This window comes from Chinchilla lanigera, unplaced genomic scaffold (genome assembly GCF_000276665.1).
Source record: "Chinchilla lanigera isolate Chin_1 unplaced genomic scaffold, ChiLan1.0 scaffold00147, whole genome shotgun sequence".
In the NCBI taxonomy this organism is placed as follows: Eukaryota; Metazoa; Chordata; class Mammalia; order Rodentia; family Chinchillidae; genus Chinchilla; species Chinchilla lanigera.
In genome coordinates, this window is record NW_004955548.1 from 2,665,972 (window position 1) to 2,684,084 (window position 18,113).

Sequence of the window (18,113 nt, forward strand, 5' to 3'; positions counted from 1 at the left end):
CTGCAGCACTGAACTAACACTCACTGTTTATGGTTAAGTTTCTCACATCTTGTTTATGGATTTGGTTATTTGTTTGTTTCCTAAACTCAGCTACAGAGTTTCACATTTAGTTCTGTGAAACGTCATCAGGTTATTTTAGGCTAATAATCTTAGGTTCTTGCATAACGTGATTCCCTGGAAATTGACTCTCGTGGCTTGAGTGTTCCAGCTCAAATCTAAAGGGAATGAACAGATCCACAAGCAAAACAACAAGAGAGACAATGCAGCATAAAGCCAGCATGACTGGCCTTCATCTGTGTTTTTTCCTTGTGCCATTTCAGGTTGCCCCCTACCTCCCTTTCCTAACCTCCCTCTCATTTATCACTCTAGCTTCCTGCCAGCTCCAATCTCATCTCTAGTTTTATCTTCTCAACTTTTCTGACTCACTGCCTCCCCAACCTCAGGCCAATTTATTGCTTGTCTCCTCAACTCTGTTCTGGTCTTGGTATCTTTCCTTAAAAGACTAACTCATATCTCAGCCCAATCACGTCTTGAGCTCTACTCCCTTCTTTTTGTAACGCTAATCAGAAAAAATAATCTGCCAATAAATTAGTAATTCTTCACAATTTGAGTTCATAGAAAAAATTGTATTCGTGTCTTCTATGTTGTCACCTAAAATATTGATATATAAATTGAATACTGGGCTGAGGATAGAAAATATGGAGCTGTTGCTTTAAGAATGTCTGTCTTAGATTTCTATTTATTTTTTCTCTAAAGTTTAGCAAGCTTGACTTCTTAAATGATATTTGGACTGGTCAATAGAGTTGCCACTAGTCATATATATCTATGCAAATTTAACCTTATGATAATGAGTACTAAATAAAAGTAAATTTCAAGTCTTAAATTGTCACATTTTGAACACTCAGCCACATGTTATAAAGAAACTGAATATTTGAAAATATTTGAAGTTCTTTTGGACAGCACTATTCTAGAATGTACAAATAATTATTCCTTGCATAATCTTCTATCAGTATCACAACTTTTCTTCATTTTGCCATTGACTCGTTAGTCAGTGGAGTTTTTTAACTAGGCATGGATATGCCTCTTTTTGCTTTATTCAGCTCACATTGTTCCTTTTTTGTTGTTTTATTTTGTTTCCATACTGGGAATCAATCTCAGGACCTTGTGCTTACCAAGCAGGCGCTATGCCACTGAGCTATATCTCTGGTCCTCATCTTTCTTTTGTTAATTCAACAGAATACTACAAAATATTTTGTTCAAATAAAACTACATTGATTACAATAGTACCATAGTCTACTTGATGAGCAACCAATGCAATCACTTACATATTGCTGTGTAATCTATCATCTCCAGGTTTTATGTCTTAAAGCAAAAACATTTACATATTTCCTCATGATTTCTGAGGGTCAGAAATATAAGAATATCCTGACTCAGTGTCTATCATGCATGGAACTGGATGTAGTGGTGCACACCTATAAACCCAAGATTATGGGAGGCTGAGGCAAGAGAATCACAAGTTTGAGCCCAACCTGAATAAGTGACTTAGGAAGAACCCATCTCAGAAATAAATACTTTCTTAAAAGAGCTGGGGATGTAGCTCAATGAGAAAGCCCCAAATTCAACCCCTAATACCACAATAAAATAAAGAAAACATGACCAAACAAAACCAAAACCAGATCTTGGCTGGCACTGTTACATCTTAAGTATCTTAAGGCTTCAATAAGAATGGAAAATCTATTTCCAAAGCAGCTCACTCCCAAAGCTAATAAATTGGTGGTGGTTCTTGATCATGGGCCTCAGTTCTCTCTCGTGTAGGTCTCACCACAGAGATACTTCTGTGTCCTCGCAGTTTGACAAATGTCTTTCCTCATATTAAGGTATCTGAGGAAACTAGCTAAAAGTTTCAGGGCTTTTTCTGACCTAAATCTCTACTGAACTTTTTTCAACAAACATGACCTTTTCCTCTGTATTCTATGGGCCACACAGGGCCAAGTCCTATTCCTTGAGGGAAAAGACTTTACAAGGTGAATATCAAAGTGCTAGTTCATTGAAGATTACACTGAAGGCTTGTTATGGCACTATTCAAAGCCGGGAAAGAACTAGTTTGTCATGGGTCATTATTAGCAAACACCTGCCTAATCTTGGGAAACATCTGCTAGGAGACTTTAGATATTCTGCGAGAAATTCTCCTAGAATCAACATCGAATTTATTAGTTTATACTTTCTGTATTGTTTTTGTTCTGTTGTAAACATTTATATTTTTCCTATTTCCAAACTTGTGGCCTTTCTACTATACTTCAAAGATTACCATAATTACATCTGCAGATGTTTGGTCATTTTTGTTATTACTATTTTTTTAAAAATGTAAGTCAGTCACATATCTGTCTCTAAACACATTTATCTAGTCTTTCCATTTTCTTTCCTTTCCAAACTTGTTGTAGTGCCTCACAGTAATTCTTTGTTGAATGAGTATTTTTAAGATCCTAAGCCTAATTCTAACTGATGATGTTTGGTAGACACTTTTATAATTAAAAAATTATCCTAAATGAATTAGGTCACATTGTCTAATGTATGTGTTCAGTTATCACTATACTATATCTCTATCCCAAAGAATGTGATTACTATTCATAGTTTTCTTTTGTGCAGAACATGTGTACACACAGAAAATTAAAGTAATTTTGGTTAATTTTCCAACACTGTAGCGTGCTACAGCTTGACTTTAAGTAATTTGACTTTATGTCATCAACCAAGGGAATACTATTTCTCTGTGGTACAAACATACATACACAAACATAATACATGCAGAATTTCATCAGTTTAGTATTTCCATCATTCTTGGACCACATTCCCTTAAAGACTATCCATCCAATATGAGATTGACATAACATTTCTATACACATATGCATGCATAAACATATACTGAGTTTTTAAAACATAATAATTTCTTAAGCCTAATATAGATGGTTGACCATTCTCAGAATTTATTGTTATTAAAACACTGTACAATATACTATTGCAGATTATTTAGCCTGCATATCTTGTAATGTCCATGTTATCATCTTTTCTTTGTTGGTTAAAATTAAATCCAGAGTAGAAGATTTTCTCATTTTTTCACTTTATTTTCTAATAAGAAAACTTGTTGATATGAGAATTTAGGAATTTACTGAATTATTTTTTTCTTTTAGAAAATATCTAAATAAAGAATTTTCTGAGTTAAATTGATATATTTCACTTGAAATGATATTGTTGATACATACAGTTAAGTTGAAAGGTGACATGAATGGTATGGTCTAATTTTTGTTTAAAAGCTTGATAAAGGAATGACAGAACAGGACAGCAGAACTCTGCATGTGTGTGTTTACATAAAGTTGGTAGTCATGGAGAATTGTATAAACATATACAAACATATTTACCGTTGACTATTTGTGGTTAGAAGGTGGTCGTAGTCACATATGGTTAAATAGAGAATGTAGAGACTACTGTATTAGAATTTTCTGTATTCACTTTTTATTTACAATAGTAAAGGTTAAAACTAGCAATCTGAAACTGTAGAGTATGTATTTTTCTGTCAATATTACGCCTTTGCATCTTGCCTTTGAGTTATTAGTCAAATGTTTGTAAAAATAAGAATATATTGTGTAAAATTTTCTATTCTAATAGTGTAAAGCATTAAAAACATGCCATCATTACTTTCTCTTCTGCCATATTATGGTCTGAATTTAGGAAAGTTGTGCTCATAAGGTTCCTGTCATCAGTCTGTAGCATGCAATCATAATGATATCACGTCTGTTTAGTCTCTCTTTTGTTATCCTCAATCAAAAAGGATATCCACCCTGGTTATGGGATGTATTCGTTTTCTACATAGTTGGATAATTTCTTGAAGTTCAGGGCTCATCTTCCTTTCTCTCTCAAGGCTTTTCTTTTTTAAAGTAACTATTTTATAGCTTCCTGTCACTAGTTGTAACTCAGGAATATTACGGAAATTTGTTTCTCTCGCTCTCTGTCTTCTCTCTCTCTCTCATACACACACACAAACACAGGCACACACAGAGGCACACAAACTGTTTTCAAGTTTACCGGGTTTTATTATGCTGTGCAGTCAGCACCACATCCCAGTTTTGTTGAACATGTAACTTTGTATTTAGAATGTGCACTTCGAAGGAAAATAGGAAATAAAACCTTTAATACAGAATTCCTAGCACCACTACCAGGGCCACTGAAGTACAAGTGACGGATGTGGAGCTTAAGATTCATTACTGTCACAGTAAATAACTTCCTGTGTACATCTGTGTCAGACAAGGGTGGGTAACTTTCCTAGAATTACTGAGTTAGGAATTCAGGGTTGAGGATGGTATAGTATGGCCTCCAAAGTGAAAAAAAAGATAAGAATAAAAGGAAGTTTTATGACCAACTGTAGAAATATATCTGAGTTTTAGTTTTAATTTCCTTGTTTTAGTTCTCTTTATGGAACAATTGTCTTTTTTTAGAATAACATTCCAGTTTTCAATAGTAAGGAGACCCATGTTCATACAGGATCAGGTTTCCAAGGCCCCATTTTAGAAACAAGCATAACTCAAATCATGCCGCGCTTAAGAGCATTCCATGACAAGCAACAGAAGCTTTGCAAGCTATGGTCAGAAGGCAGATTGCATGACCTTTAGCCTGAGAAACATTAGGTGGGTTGCTGCTTTGTCCTCAGAGGAGTGGCCCAGAAGAAATACCAAGAGGAGTGGTGGCAAGAGTGGTTCAAACTCTGGTAGAAATGCTATCATTGCAAAGGTGTCTCCATAAACAAAGAAAACCTCAAGAAGTACCTTTACCTGGTGGCTCCTAAGGAAGCTTTGTCTTTCTACTAGGACTTCTTGAGGCTTTTTTTAGGTAGACCATACCTGCTGCTTATAAATGTATTTGAAAATACTGGACCTGGAGTGTTTGGAATCACAGATACGTTACTCTTTCATTTCCAAGAAGATTGCTATATAACTTTATTTCACCATTCTCACCCAAGACCCAATCCTATAAGCAGCAAAGTTGCATTAACATAAGTTTGCAAGACTTGTTCATTTTCACAGGTGATGTAGCAGGGAAAAGGAAGCCAATAAACAGACCTTTTTGTTGTATTCATTCCTGATCTGGCCTTTTCACTTTCTTTGATTTCAGTGACCCATGGTAAACCATAGTCCAAAAGTATGAAGTTGTAAATTTCCTAAATAAAAATTTTAAGTTTTAAATAATTCCCTACCGGAAAAAAACCAAAAAAAAAAAACCAAAAAAAAATAAATAAAATAAATAAATAATTCCCACTGTTGTAGTTTTTCTATTTTAATTATTGTTGTCAATCTTTTTGCAAGCCTGATTAATCAGTTATTCTCTGTTGCAAGTACGCATGCACAAGGAAAACATAGACATATAAGATTCAGTATTAACCTTGTTTGCAGGCATCTACTGAGGGTCTTGAAATGGATCTCTTGAAAGTAAAAAGGATATTATACTTGAAAAATTAATAAAGCATTTTGTGAGATTCTTATTTTTAAAATAAATGTGCATTCAGATATATTGCCAATCTTAAATATGTCAGTAAAAAAGAAGAAGCAGCCAAGAATCTTTTGAATATATTTCTCAAGACATATAAATGTCCTTGTAGGATAGTTTCTCCAGACTACCATGATTAGTCAATTCCATGAAAAAATGAATGCATAGTTGTTTGTATATAAAGATAAAAGTAGTAACTTTGAAGTCTCTTTTCCAGTAAAAGGCACAGTAACTGGCAAGAGACTAAGAGTTATCAAGGGTCAAAGGACACAGACAGTATGTAACTGGCCCCCTGGGGAATCAAATCCTTGCCCTTGATACCATGTTTATAGCACTCCTACAAGTTTAGATAACTGGCCGCAGAGATGCCATTTAGTATCTGAGCTCTGTTATGCACGCTCTCTTGCAAACACAGGCGACTTCAAGTCCTCATTGAGTAAAGTTTGTTCCCAGCCAATAAATTTCTCTGGAAGGAATAGCAATGGACTGTAATTTTTTAAAGCATTGAAAAGTGTCATTTTTTTTTTTCTGGAAGTTTCCTAAGATTGAAAGCCATGATTTTTCCTTAGGAGGTGATCCACTTGATGATCTTAGCTTAGGCAGTGCTGGCTACTACTGGGCAATGACTGGGTCTCATTTCTTTTTATAAAGCCCATGTTATTTCTGTTAGGAGGGCTTGAGGGCTGAAAGGGGGAAAAGGGAACTGGATAGCTCAGGGGCCTAATGTCATCTGATCTCTCTTACCCTAAGACTTTTTTGAATTTGGCATCTCTTCACAGAGTCTCAAAATACACACCAGCCCTTCAACAGTCATTGACAAGTGGGCTGTGGAATCAGACTGTTTGAGTTGGAAGCCCGGATCCTCCAATCACTATCTGTCAGACTTTAGGCAAGTTACTTCCCTTCACTGTGCCTCAATTTCCTTACCTAAGCAATGTGGATAATGATTAATAACCTGGAAAGAATTTTGAGAAAATTAAAGGAAAGAATATATGCAAACAGTTAGTCTGGAACATACAGTAAGCATTCAATAATGTTTTGCTATTAACTAATACCAACAATCCAAGATTATGAAGGGCTCAGGACCTTCAGGTAACAGAATAGATTGGAGAAGTAAGAGATGGCATAAATCTGGGACATTAAACATTGGCAGAGGGACTATTTCTGGATGAAAAACAATCTTACAAATTCCTGGACCCTGGGAAGAGTAGGATTATGTTTGTAGAGTTTGAGGTCAGAAGAGAAAGAGAAAAAAACAAACATGTGGGAAGAGGAAAGGAAGGTACTGCTTTCAAGGTGAAGGGAAAAGAAGTCCTAAAAATGGAAAATGAAAGCTTTATTTCAAGATCGTGCTCAAAGCTGAGCTTCATGTTTGGGGGCCATCTATTTGCCTTCTAGTTGGCTAGCCCTGCTGATCATCCCAAATCGGGCACAAAAATCCCTATAACTCCAGCTTGAAGCAAAGTTTCCATGCTCTTCCATGCTTCCTTTGTCCTTGAAAATAATAACTTAAAAATTTCTTTTTGGTTCTCTGTCAACTTCTGGTCAAACACTTAGCATACCCTTTCTTCCACCCTGAGCTGGTAGTGGAGTATCCCACCTGGCAATGTGATTAATCCCTGTGGAGTCAGGAAGCTGCTAGTCTCCCACTAAGCCTTACAGCTAGTGGGCCCAATGATCTACTCTGGATTCTTTTTTTTTTTTTTTTTTTTTTTTTTTTTTTTGGTTTTTCTCCGGTACCGGGAATCCAACTCACGACCTTGCGTTTGCCAGGCAGGTACTGTGCCGCTGAGCTAAATCCCCACCCCCTACTCTGGATTCTTTTGCTTGGTCTGGACTTGCTCCTTTAGACAGACTAAAACAGTCTTCCATGAGGGACCACGAGGCATTTCCACACACCCTACATTCACCAAACCACATTTTTTTCTTTTTAAAGTAATGTAGGAACATGGCTTCCCTTTAGCGAAGATTATCTTCAGAGTTCCCTTAAATGCTGTATTTCTTGACGCTGTGATTTGATTTCTAAAAGCTGGCTGTATATATGTGGAATTGTAGCTTTTTACTAATGAGCTCACTTGTTGCTCTTTTTGTAGTTATGAAATATTAAGTTTCAGACTCATAGTTAAGAAGATCCAGAATAGTTTTACTGATCATCCATAAATTCTTAAAATATTAAATAGGGACAAGATTTTGTTTGTTGGAATTGTCAGATTTTGAATTCCTGGAAAATGTAATTTCTATAATGGTATACATCCTATTGAATTCAGGAGCACATTCGATCCTGAGCACCCAGGTCTGTTTTTGAACGGAGGTGGTTGTTGGTTTGCTCCAGAGTCCTTAATTTTCTTTACTTAGGGTGACTGTGGTTTCTAAGACAGCTTGTGGCTATTACAAAGCTCACCAGAGTCTAAGAGGTTAAGGAATGTAAAGAGGTCCCTCAGGCATTGAAGCTAACACAAAATTAATAAAATCCAAGAATATAGAAGGACAATAATTATAAAATTGCAAGAATGGCTCAGAAATGGAGAGCTTCAGGACAGGGGAAAGAATTGTTTTTGTTCTTATAAATTTGCTTAAAGGACATAACACATTTAATATGAAAAGAAAAGGAAGCAGACCCCTCAGATCGCACTCCCCACACTGGCCTTTAGGGACAGGGAACCCAGGCTGTGAGCTCAGAAAAGTAAGCAACTTCGGGGACATTTTCTAAAGTGCTATTGAACAAGAGCTTAGAACGCAGTTAGTTTTGTACACTGACACCCTTTCACATAAATGCTTCCAGGGGAGCCTTACTAAAGACTACATCGCGCTTGCCCCACCCTTTTAAATCGTGTTGTCAGCCCCTGGTGGCTTTGAGGAGAAACGGAGGGAACTACCTTGGGATGCCAGGAAATGTTTTTCAATGAATGAGTGAATGAATGAAACCGGGTCTCAGCCTCCACGCTGAGGAGCTTGGAGAAACTTTCTCCTCCCTTAGCGAACGTCTGCAAATTTAGAAACTGGGCAGCCAGGGCTGCAAAAATTCACTCAGTGTCTCTTAAATCCAACCACTTGTTCACAGGTGCAGTTTCAGTGAGCAGCCTCCGACTGGTACCAACCACCAGCCCTGGGGCAAGGAGATGCCACCTGCCTCCAGGGGAGTTCAAAAGAGTTCTGTCCTGTTCTGTTCTGCTCAGGGCTAGCGACTTCAAAGGCTGAGCTGCGGCGGCCCTAGGGCTCCGCTCCTCCTTTCGCACCAGAGTTTGCCTAGGTCTGATCCCTAATCCGGTGGGAAGTCATTTCCTTTTCTAAGTCGATGAGGTTTTGCAATAAATTGAGCAATAAAATCAAAGGGGCAGAAAGAGAAAATGGACAACTAGAAAAGTTTCTTGGGGGCAACGAGGGCGCGCGGGATGAGCTGTTTGGACTGCAGTACAACTGTGGGGCGCATACTGGTAGCGGTGGAGAACGGGACCGTTTTCTGGGACTAGCAGCTGCCTAGAAAAAGTTTCCCGCAGAATGCTTGCCGGCCGGCGGGGCGGGGGCAGGGGCGGGGGCAGGGGCGGGGGCAGGGGCTGCAGGAGCAGCAATGGACCTGGAAGGGGGCGGGAGGAAGGGGGGGCGAGTAGGCGGGGGCGGTGTGAAGGCTCTGAAAAGCCAGTGCCAGCTCGCATACCGTTAGTCCTTCAGCACCTTCCTTGGCCTGTGGACCCCTGCGCTGCCTCCCTGCTTCTCGGCTGCCCACCTGGCCAAGTGACGCTGCACCAATCCCGTTCCAGTTGCTCCTAGGCCCCTTCTCCTTGCACCGCCCTACTCCTCACCCTGAAAGAGGTGCATCCAGCCTGTACAGACCCTGCATTCTCGCCTAGGAGCAACCTTTTACTTCTTCGTCTCCGGGTCTGACGCGCGAACTCTTCTCTTGCCTTAGGCAAACTCGCTTTCTGCTTTCCCGCCCCTCAAACTCTGGCTTCCCTCCACTCCTAGCTCTCTTTCCTCCACTTTCTCCTCCTCTATCTCCCAGCCACAAAACCAATCCCCACTTCTGTCTCCCGCCCTCCCACTTTCCCTCTCCAGACTTCAACTTCTTGTTTGATTCCACCTCAGGCTGCCGGAGAGCGCGCCCAGCTGAAGTTGCCTGCGCTCAGCTCTCTTTCCTGAAGCCATGGCGGGACCTGGGGGCTGGAGAGACAAGGAAATCACAGATCTGGGCCACTTGCCGGTGAGTAGAGGAGTCTGTCAGACTCTGAAGCGCTCTTAGCACCAGGGGAGGGAGCTGACTCCCTGAAGGCAGGCTGAGGTGACTTTGAAAGAATAGCTGGTACCAGAGGGAACTCAGGAAACAGACTGGGGGCATAGATGCCCCCTGGGAAGGAGGCCTCCCCAAACTCCACCTCAAGGCAAAGGGAAGAGGCAGAGGCAAGGTGGGGGAGGAGAGGTGGCAGTGGGCTCTAAACAGTGGGACATTTTCTCTATGTAGCCAAATCCGTTTTTGAAGTTTCCTTTTTAGACTGGCACTTCACTGGAACCCTCTTTTGAGTGCAAAGAGTCCTTGACTCTCCAAAAGGGAAATAAGCAGGCACCCTGCTGGAGTGATAACCAGACATCTATATTTCAGGGCAGTGGCCTGGTGGTTTTGCAAAAAGCTAAATATTAGCGGTGAAGTTATAGGACTCTTCAAAGTAACCTTTCTTTAATTTTACACTTATTTAGAATTTAAAGATTGTATGCTTGCTGGTGACAGATACCTTCCTCTTCCAAAACTGTGCATTCTTAAAGCTTCCTTGTATAATTTTACACTAGAATGGTGCATGTGGTAAGAGAAAGTGATGTACATGTGTAAAATTTTAGCAAATTGTTTCATTCCTTAATAAATAAAATTGAATAAAGAGTTGAGTTACAAGGGTCGGGGATATAGCTCAGGGACACGGGTCCTGCCTGGGCAAGCATGAGGTCATGCGTTCGACTCCTGGTACCAAAAACAAAAGAAAACAAAACCGAAAAATTGACTTACAAAAATTATAATTATAATCGCTGATGTAACTTCATAAAATAAGATCACAGCATTTATTAGAAATCTGTTTCCACCCTGCATGTACCTGAAATCCCTGCCTTTTGTGTGTGTACATGAGATTTCTGGAATACGGGTGTATCAGTTGGTGAGTCACTTTCTGAACAGAATTCTCATATTCAGAAAGAGTGGCTCCCACATTAGAGTGTAAAATCAAAGAATGAAATATTACCCTCCTTCAGCATTTCCAGTGCATAGTGCAAGGAGAGTAAAAAGCAAACTAGGGTAGATATGTGAAATCATATACAGACAAACTGAAATGAGCCCCTTTCTAAAAATGACGATAGATGGAATTGGAAAGACTCCTAGAGCAAGGAATTCTAAATCCAAGAAGAAAAAATAAAAGTTTTATTTCCCACAAAAACAAGGCAAAATGGCCTAGACAGTCATGGCCCTGGGACACCAAAAATTGGTGAGAGCCCTGAAGATAAGCGAAAAGATTGCAATCTTTGCATTGCAATTCAGTGGAATCTTACTGTTTTGGAGGTTGTATGGGGGTGAAAGTGTGTGGGGAAAGGAGAAAGGTGAGGTTGGTTTGTAGTATTAAGGAAGTGAAGACACTGAACCTTCAGGTACTGGTGCTATGCTTTATTTTACAAATTTAAGGAACGTTTCACAAGGTTTTCATCTTCTAAAAATTCCTAAATTTCTAAATTTTATACAGGAGCTGTTTGTTTTCACCATCTGAGCAAATTATGCACAATTCTTCCCTCTCCACAAACACCCAGACATAAATCCTAAGAAATCTATCAGCGCAGCAGAATGCCCTTCAGAATTTCCTTTATGTTTAAATTTTAGAGATATGAAAGTTATTGTTATTTTGGTCACTCATGTATATCTCAGTAATCTGATCTTGCTTCACATGTGACTTATTTCCCAAGCCTTTGGAGCAGTAAAAAACAAGTGAAGAGATAAAAAGACATCTAAATTTTGTAAAAGTTTAATCTGATGCTAAGAAAGATGACAGCGTCAGCAAAGAAACATGCATGTGGTGGCATTCCTTGTAATATTCACCCACTATAGGACACATATGAAGTTCACAATATTGGTATCTATCAGTATCAAGTGCAGTGTAACATTTTGGCTATAGCAAGATAATGAGAAGAAAGTCAAACCTTAGACTTTCAAATTGATAAAAAAGAATTTTGCACAGTAGAGAAGTACAGTATAATTAAACATGAATGTAGTTTGATATTGATAAATTATATACTCTGTAGGGCTGATCAGCTAAATAACAGTCAGATAAAAACCCTTGAGACAGGACAAGCTTGCTATGGAAATTGGGATTGAAAGAAAGTGGTGGAAAATTACTTGGTATATTTATTAGATAATATTTCTAAACCTAAAATATTAAACAGGAATGCAAATTGGGAAATCAGGGAAGAGGAAGAAATGATATAACTTTTACAAATAAAGTTAATTTTCATATAATTATAAATTTTTTTTTCAATAATGCCTGGAGAGATAAAATGAGCAAACCTAATAAATAATAGGTCAAATCCATCATGCTTGTTAATCAATGGCATGCTGTGATTTTTCCAGATTTTCAATTGAATAAATATTTCCTATGGGTGAAAACCAAAAACGAAAGTGTAAAGAGTTGTAAAGCCTTATGCCTTTGTACATATCTTTATAATATGTGAGTGTGTGCATTTTTCCACCTTTCCCACCAGGAATACCCAGGAGTGTGTATACCCCCTTCTCTCACTCTCTCTCTCTCTCTTTATATATATATAAATGTATTTATATATATATTTATAATGTATTTATATATTTACATATTTATAAATTTATACATATTTATTTATTTATTAAGTATGCCTGTGTCACTCAATCCTTGGGACTGGAAAATATTTCTTCATCTCCAAATCTGGCAAGTCTTTCACTCTGATTGTCCCTTTGCTTTGTAAACCCAGTGTGATAATATATGCATTCCTCATAGTTGTGCCCTTGGTATTTGACACTCTCATGTGTAGTCCTAATCTATATTGAGGTCAGGATTAGATAGTCCTTAAGGACAGTAGTGGTAGTGGTAGTAGTGGGAGTAATTTGAAACGATCCAAAAATATATTTGAATTAAATTTTTTTTTTTTTTTTTTTTTGGTTCTTCTCCGGTACCGGGAACCGAACTCACGTGCTTGTGCTTGCCAGGCAAGCGCTTTGCTGCTGAGCTAAATCCCCAGCCCCACATTTTGTTTATATTTAAATATAACTGCCAGCTCCACTAGTGGTCTATTACCCAAACCAAACCTGCTTTCCACATTCAATCATAAGAAACTTACCTCTCTGCTAAGTCCCTTAGCTCTTGGTGGGAAGCGTTTTTATTTTTAAATTCACAAGGTTTTAAACATTCAGCCTATCCTTCATTACATATAAAACATCATCTCAGCTTAGCATTGTACTTCAGTCTATTTTTTAAGTATTTATTTTCCCAGTTGCTAGAGCAGTGTGCTGTATAAATTAGCACATGAGATCAATGTAAAGAATCACCTGGGGTTCTGAGGGACTCATCCCAGGATATTCTGTATTAATAATTCCGTTTTAGGCCCAAGGGAAACTGTTTTTAACAGGATTCCCACATGATTCTCATATAAGGAGAGTCTATGAAATCCATAGTTTGAGAAGCACTGATCTATTGGAAGAGATATTCCTTTCTAAACTGTCTACTTGAATAGTGAGGCCAAGTCCTCCTACTATTCTGAATGTTACTCTGCAGTTATCCTATTGTACCCACTGTGTTTAGGTTCTCTCTCTAGAAAATATTTTCATAAAGTCACTGCTTCTCATATTTAAAATTAAGAAGAAAAGCTTCTGCTATCTTCTTGGTAGTGTGCAGTCTCCTTCCTTTTGCTGTCTGACTACTGGTACATATTCATTCATTGTTCTTGTTTATTTTCCAATAATTGAAATTTCTTGTTACCTATGTTGACCACTTCCTGGTTTAATTTTCTGCTTAAACACTACCATATTTGGTTTTCTTGGTAAGAACCAGTTTTGAAGGCTTCTTCCTTGACCAGTAAACACTGCCTTCTAGTGGTTCTTTTTGCTTCCACTTACCCAATTCTTATGAACGTTGGTTCTATCAAGGTGCTTGTTCTTTCTTTTCCTCTTGAATTCAGAAGGCAGAAACAATTTTACAAAATTTTAGGATCGTGGGAGCATCCAGATAGGACCGGTAAATTTCAGAAGATAGCTTATACTTACATAGAAAATATGACAAAAATAAAAATATTTCAATTTTTATTGATATGATGGTTCAGTAATGTCGTAAGACAGATACTTAGTAATATCTCTTTTAGAAAAAAGGCTTTAGAACTTGGGGATCCTACTTCACTGATCACTATGTTTATCGAAATGAGATGCCGAAGCATGCCACATGTCCAGATAATCTTCACATTAATATAACAATGATAGAAATGTTTCCTTCATCTGATTTTCTTATCTCAAAGTGGCAGGGTAGAAGAGAGGACCACCTAATATGGAGGTGCCTCTAATGTGGACTTTTTAATTTCATAGTGAGCAAAATCAGAGTTGCTTTTCAATGCTTCCTTTCTCAGGAGTCCTGAAAATAATTTTTCTGAAAATGGGGAATATAATATAAATATTGGGTATCATTACCTTAGTAGTTAGCAGAGATTCTTCCCTCTTCTTCTTGAACTTGGCAACAATTGAGCCTGGAAAGATAGTAGCATGGAGATGCAAAATAAAAAATTACATAAAACCAATGAAAAAATATAATCAGTATATATGACTCATAGGTTGACATGCATTTTAAACAAGAAATTTAAAAAATTTTATATTAAATGTGAGCAGCTCTTACATTTAATAAAATGAGGAGAATTAAGGTGGTTTGAATATTTATGATTGGGAAAAAATTTCCATAAAAGATAATTGAAAATAAATTAAGGCCTCCATAATTTTCACAAGCAGTTTATTATTCTAGAAATTCCCTTGGCTTCTCTTTTAAAGAATTAGACAACTGAATTCAAATCTGAATATAAGATTCATCTGTTATTAAAAGCTAGGAACAGGACTAAAGAAATTTTAAGATTGTGCTTGAAGATTAAGAAATAAAGGTTGCGTAGGCAATACAGTAATTTTCAAACATATGGTATCTTTTCCTGCTAAAACTCAGCCTTAACTGCAGCATAAAATAATTTACCAATACGCGTCACCTAGCGGTTTGATTCTTTTGAATGGGACCAGAGGCTGTTTGTGCAGAATTATTTGTGTAAAATTTCTCAAGAATATCCTTCAAAGAAATATGTTAAAGTGTTAAAGTTTTTAATCTTGTGCTTAGTAACTCCTGTATTTTTTATTTTTCCCCATAAATCTTGGAATGAATTATAATAAAAGTGATATGCTCAGTATCGATACCACTGCAACAATATGTTTTCTTCTCAAATCCTAAAAATGGTTAATTAAAAAAATATACATTTTCATGAGGCATATATTTCATGAAATATTTGATGATAATTATAATTTAATCTTTTGTGACATTAATTTTGATGATTGTTTTGAGCAGGTATGTTGCTGGGCCACTACTTTAACAATGTTTCTATGAATCCACTGGAAACACATGGACTGTAGAATGATAGAATCTGAAATTTTTATATAGAATTTTAGAGCTGAAAATCACCTAGCACAGCATTTTCCTTTTATATGTGTGAAACCTAAATCCCAGCAAAAGTACACAACTTAGCCAAAAAGTTATATAGTTAACTAGAGGCAAAGATGGGCTAAAACTTAAGTCTCCTGACTTGGACTTGCTGAAATACTTGTTGACCTAAGTAGTGCCAAAACTATCATCTTTCTATGGCAGTTTTGCCATATTACATGAATACTGTGCCATTTTAAGCATATAATTTCCTTGATATATGTTTCATATACTCAATGCTTTTTCTTCTTAGCTTACACTTTTCAGTGATAAACTATTTTTAAGAGGATTAAACATTCATGTTCTATAAGTAATATGAATTTCCAAGAATTTTCCAATGTTTCACAATTCTGCATATAAATTGGCATCTCCTTATACCCCATACATCTTTTACTAAAATGAACTGTTGGTGTAAGAGTTCAATGGTAATAAAGTTCAGGAAACCAAGTTTTGTGATAAGCAAGGAAAGGATACCCATTTAAGGAAATAATGCTTGTGGATGAATATGGAAATTTTAGGATGCTGTCCATACATATATTTTGGTTCTTATGATACCATAGTTAAACTTCTGTCTCAGAAAATATCATTTATGCCATGAAAAGACGTTCAGCTGTTCAAAAGATGAGTGCTTAAAAATATACAAAACTAATCCTTTCTTGTGGTTTTTTTTTTTTTTTTAATTTTTGATACCGGGAACCAAACTCAGGACCTTGTGTGTACCAGGCAGGGGCTGTGCTGCTCTCTAGTGTTTCTAGATGATGCTCTTTTAATGCCATCATCTTGTATTGTTATTCATATATTGAGGTGATATTTCTGTTAGATTTCAGGTAATATAAATAAGTCATCCAGACTTTATTTTCAATGTCCTCTCCTCACTGCTGAACTTTAAGCTTTTTACCTGTCTGCTTAGCACTCAAAACTAGATGTTAAAAGATTACTTCAATAGCCAGTAAATGAACTTATTTCACCTGCAATTATCTTTCTAATTGTATCATGAGTGTACCTCAGGTTTTCATAATTGCATGGGGTTTAAATTCATGATTAGTTACAAAATTACCAATGCCCATATACTTGTTTGCCTTTTACAAATGACCACACTCATTCCATGAAAATTCTGACATGTCTATTCTTTTGGGAAATGACACTTAGGTTCTTCCAATGTTACTTCTAAAGAAATAAGGCAGATATGAGTTTCAACAGAAAAGATTGGCAATTTTTGTTCTGTGTTTTTGCAGGATCCAACTGGAATATTCTCATTAGATAAGAGCATCGGCTTTGGTACTTATGGAAGAATCTATTTGGTAAGCTGAACTAGATTATTCATTCTTTATTTCTAGGAACAACAATAACTGTAAATCAAACCCCAATCCTCAGATTGCAAGTTAAATAATGCCTGTACATAGTATTCACTTTGAGAGATGAATCAAATTAGATAGCTCAACGACATCTGTAAAAATAATTGCTTATTATTGCAAAATGAATGGGTTGCTTATTCTATAGTGAACCAACCAATCCAACATGATAACTAAAAGTTATTAGCAGCAAATTAATGTCACATTGGCAAAGGGAATTAATTAAAGCAAGATGTGACCAAATAAAAATATGATTTGTTTTATAGTACACATCCTAGTTACCCATATTCAAATTTAAAACGAATGTTATTAAAAGGAGAAATTTCATATTATACTATATCAAGTTATATACAGATGCATATATATATGTGTGACAAAGTTTGCTGAATATCTAACAAGAAAAATCCTGTATATATTTAATGATAATGCATTTAACACTAAATATTTACCAGGCAGTATAATAGTTTCTAGGATAATATGAAAACACAATGTTTCTGCTATTCTAGGGTTCATGGTCTATGAGTGTATAAGTATGCATATGTCTTGGATAGGAAATTTTAAGGGAGCCACTGAACAATATCAATTGTAACATTTGTGTGTAAGAAAATTCCTACTTATATAAAAGCATAGACTTGGGGTCTTTATTTAGAATGGAGGATTAATGTTAATCTCAAACTCCCTGGAAAGTGACTATTAAACTGATACCAAGAGGACAAATATGAGGTAACCAAGCAAAAGTGAGGTTGTGGAGGATGATGTTAATTCATTCTAGGTAGAAAACAGAGGTAGTCTTAAGGGCTGGCTTGGGGTTGAGTTTATTCAGCAGCCTTATCATCTTGGTTAACTACTCTTCTACCCTCTCTAATATGGAAAATTGGCTTTTTCTCAATCTTTACACTACATAAGTTCTATACAAATGTAGTATTCCTCTCTCATAGGCCTTCCCCTCAAAGCCAAAATTACTGTCCCATGGCTGAATCTTACTGTGGACTGGTCACGGTATATATATATATATATATAGTCTTTATAGAAGAAGGACCTTTATTCTTATTCAGATGAGGGCAGTTTCTGCTTGCCAAGACTTTCAGCTCTGGAATTACAGCTATCCAAAAGGGGCTTCTCTTTCACTTCAACTTTCTAGCTTGGAGTGGAGAGATGGTTTTATTTTTTTTTTTTTTTATTTTTTTTTTGAGAGATGGTTTTAAACCTTGCACAAAAGCACCTGCAGCAGAGAAGTTGTGTAGCAGAAATCGCATGTGGGCAGATCCTACATGCAGAAAGAATGTTGATGATTATAGGCAACTGTAAGTGTGCTGGTTTTGTGATCAGAGTTGTTCTGTCAAACAAAACTAATAGCTACATGCAATGATATAATAAGACACAAATATATCATGTATGCTATCTTACTTACATCACATGCTCAATCATTAGTTACAAATTGCAAGATCTTGGTCAGTTTTGTCATCTTATATATAGATATCTACAACTAATTCATAACCTGGAGTTCCACTTCTGTATGACAACT

General features: G+C 36.8%; 1 protein-coding gene across 1 annotated transcript in view; it reads left to right on the forward strand.

Annotated features, from left to right (window-relative positions):
• Positions 1-9,673: 9,673 nt before the first annotated feature.
• The window catches only part of Nrk (Nik related kinase), a 121,904-nt gene continuing 113,464 nt past the window's right edge, over positions 9,674-18,113 (forward strand). The window contains 2 exon segments of the mRNA XM_005412012.2: positions 9,674-9,730; positions 16,472-16,537. Coding sequence (XP_005412069.1) covers positions 9,674-9,730; positions 16,472-16,537 — 123 coding nt within the window.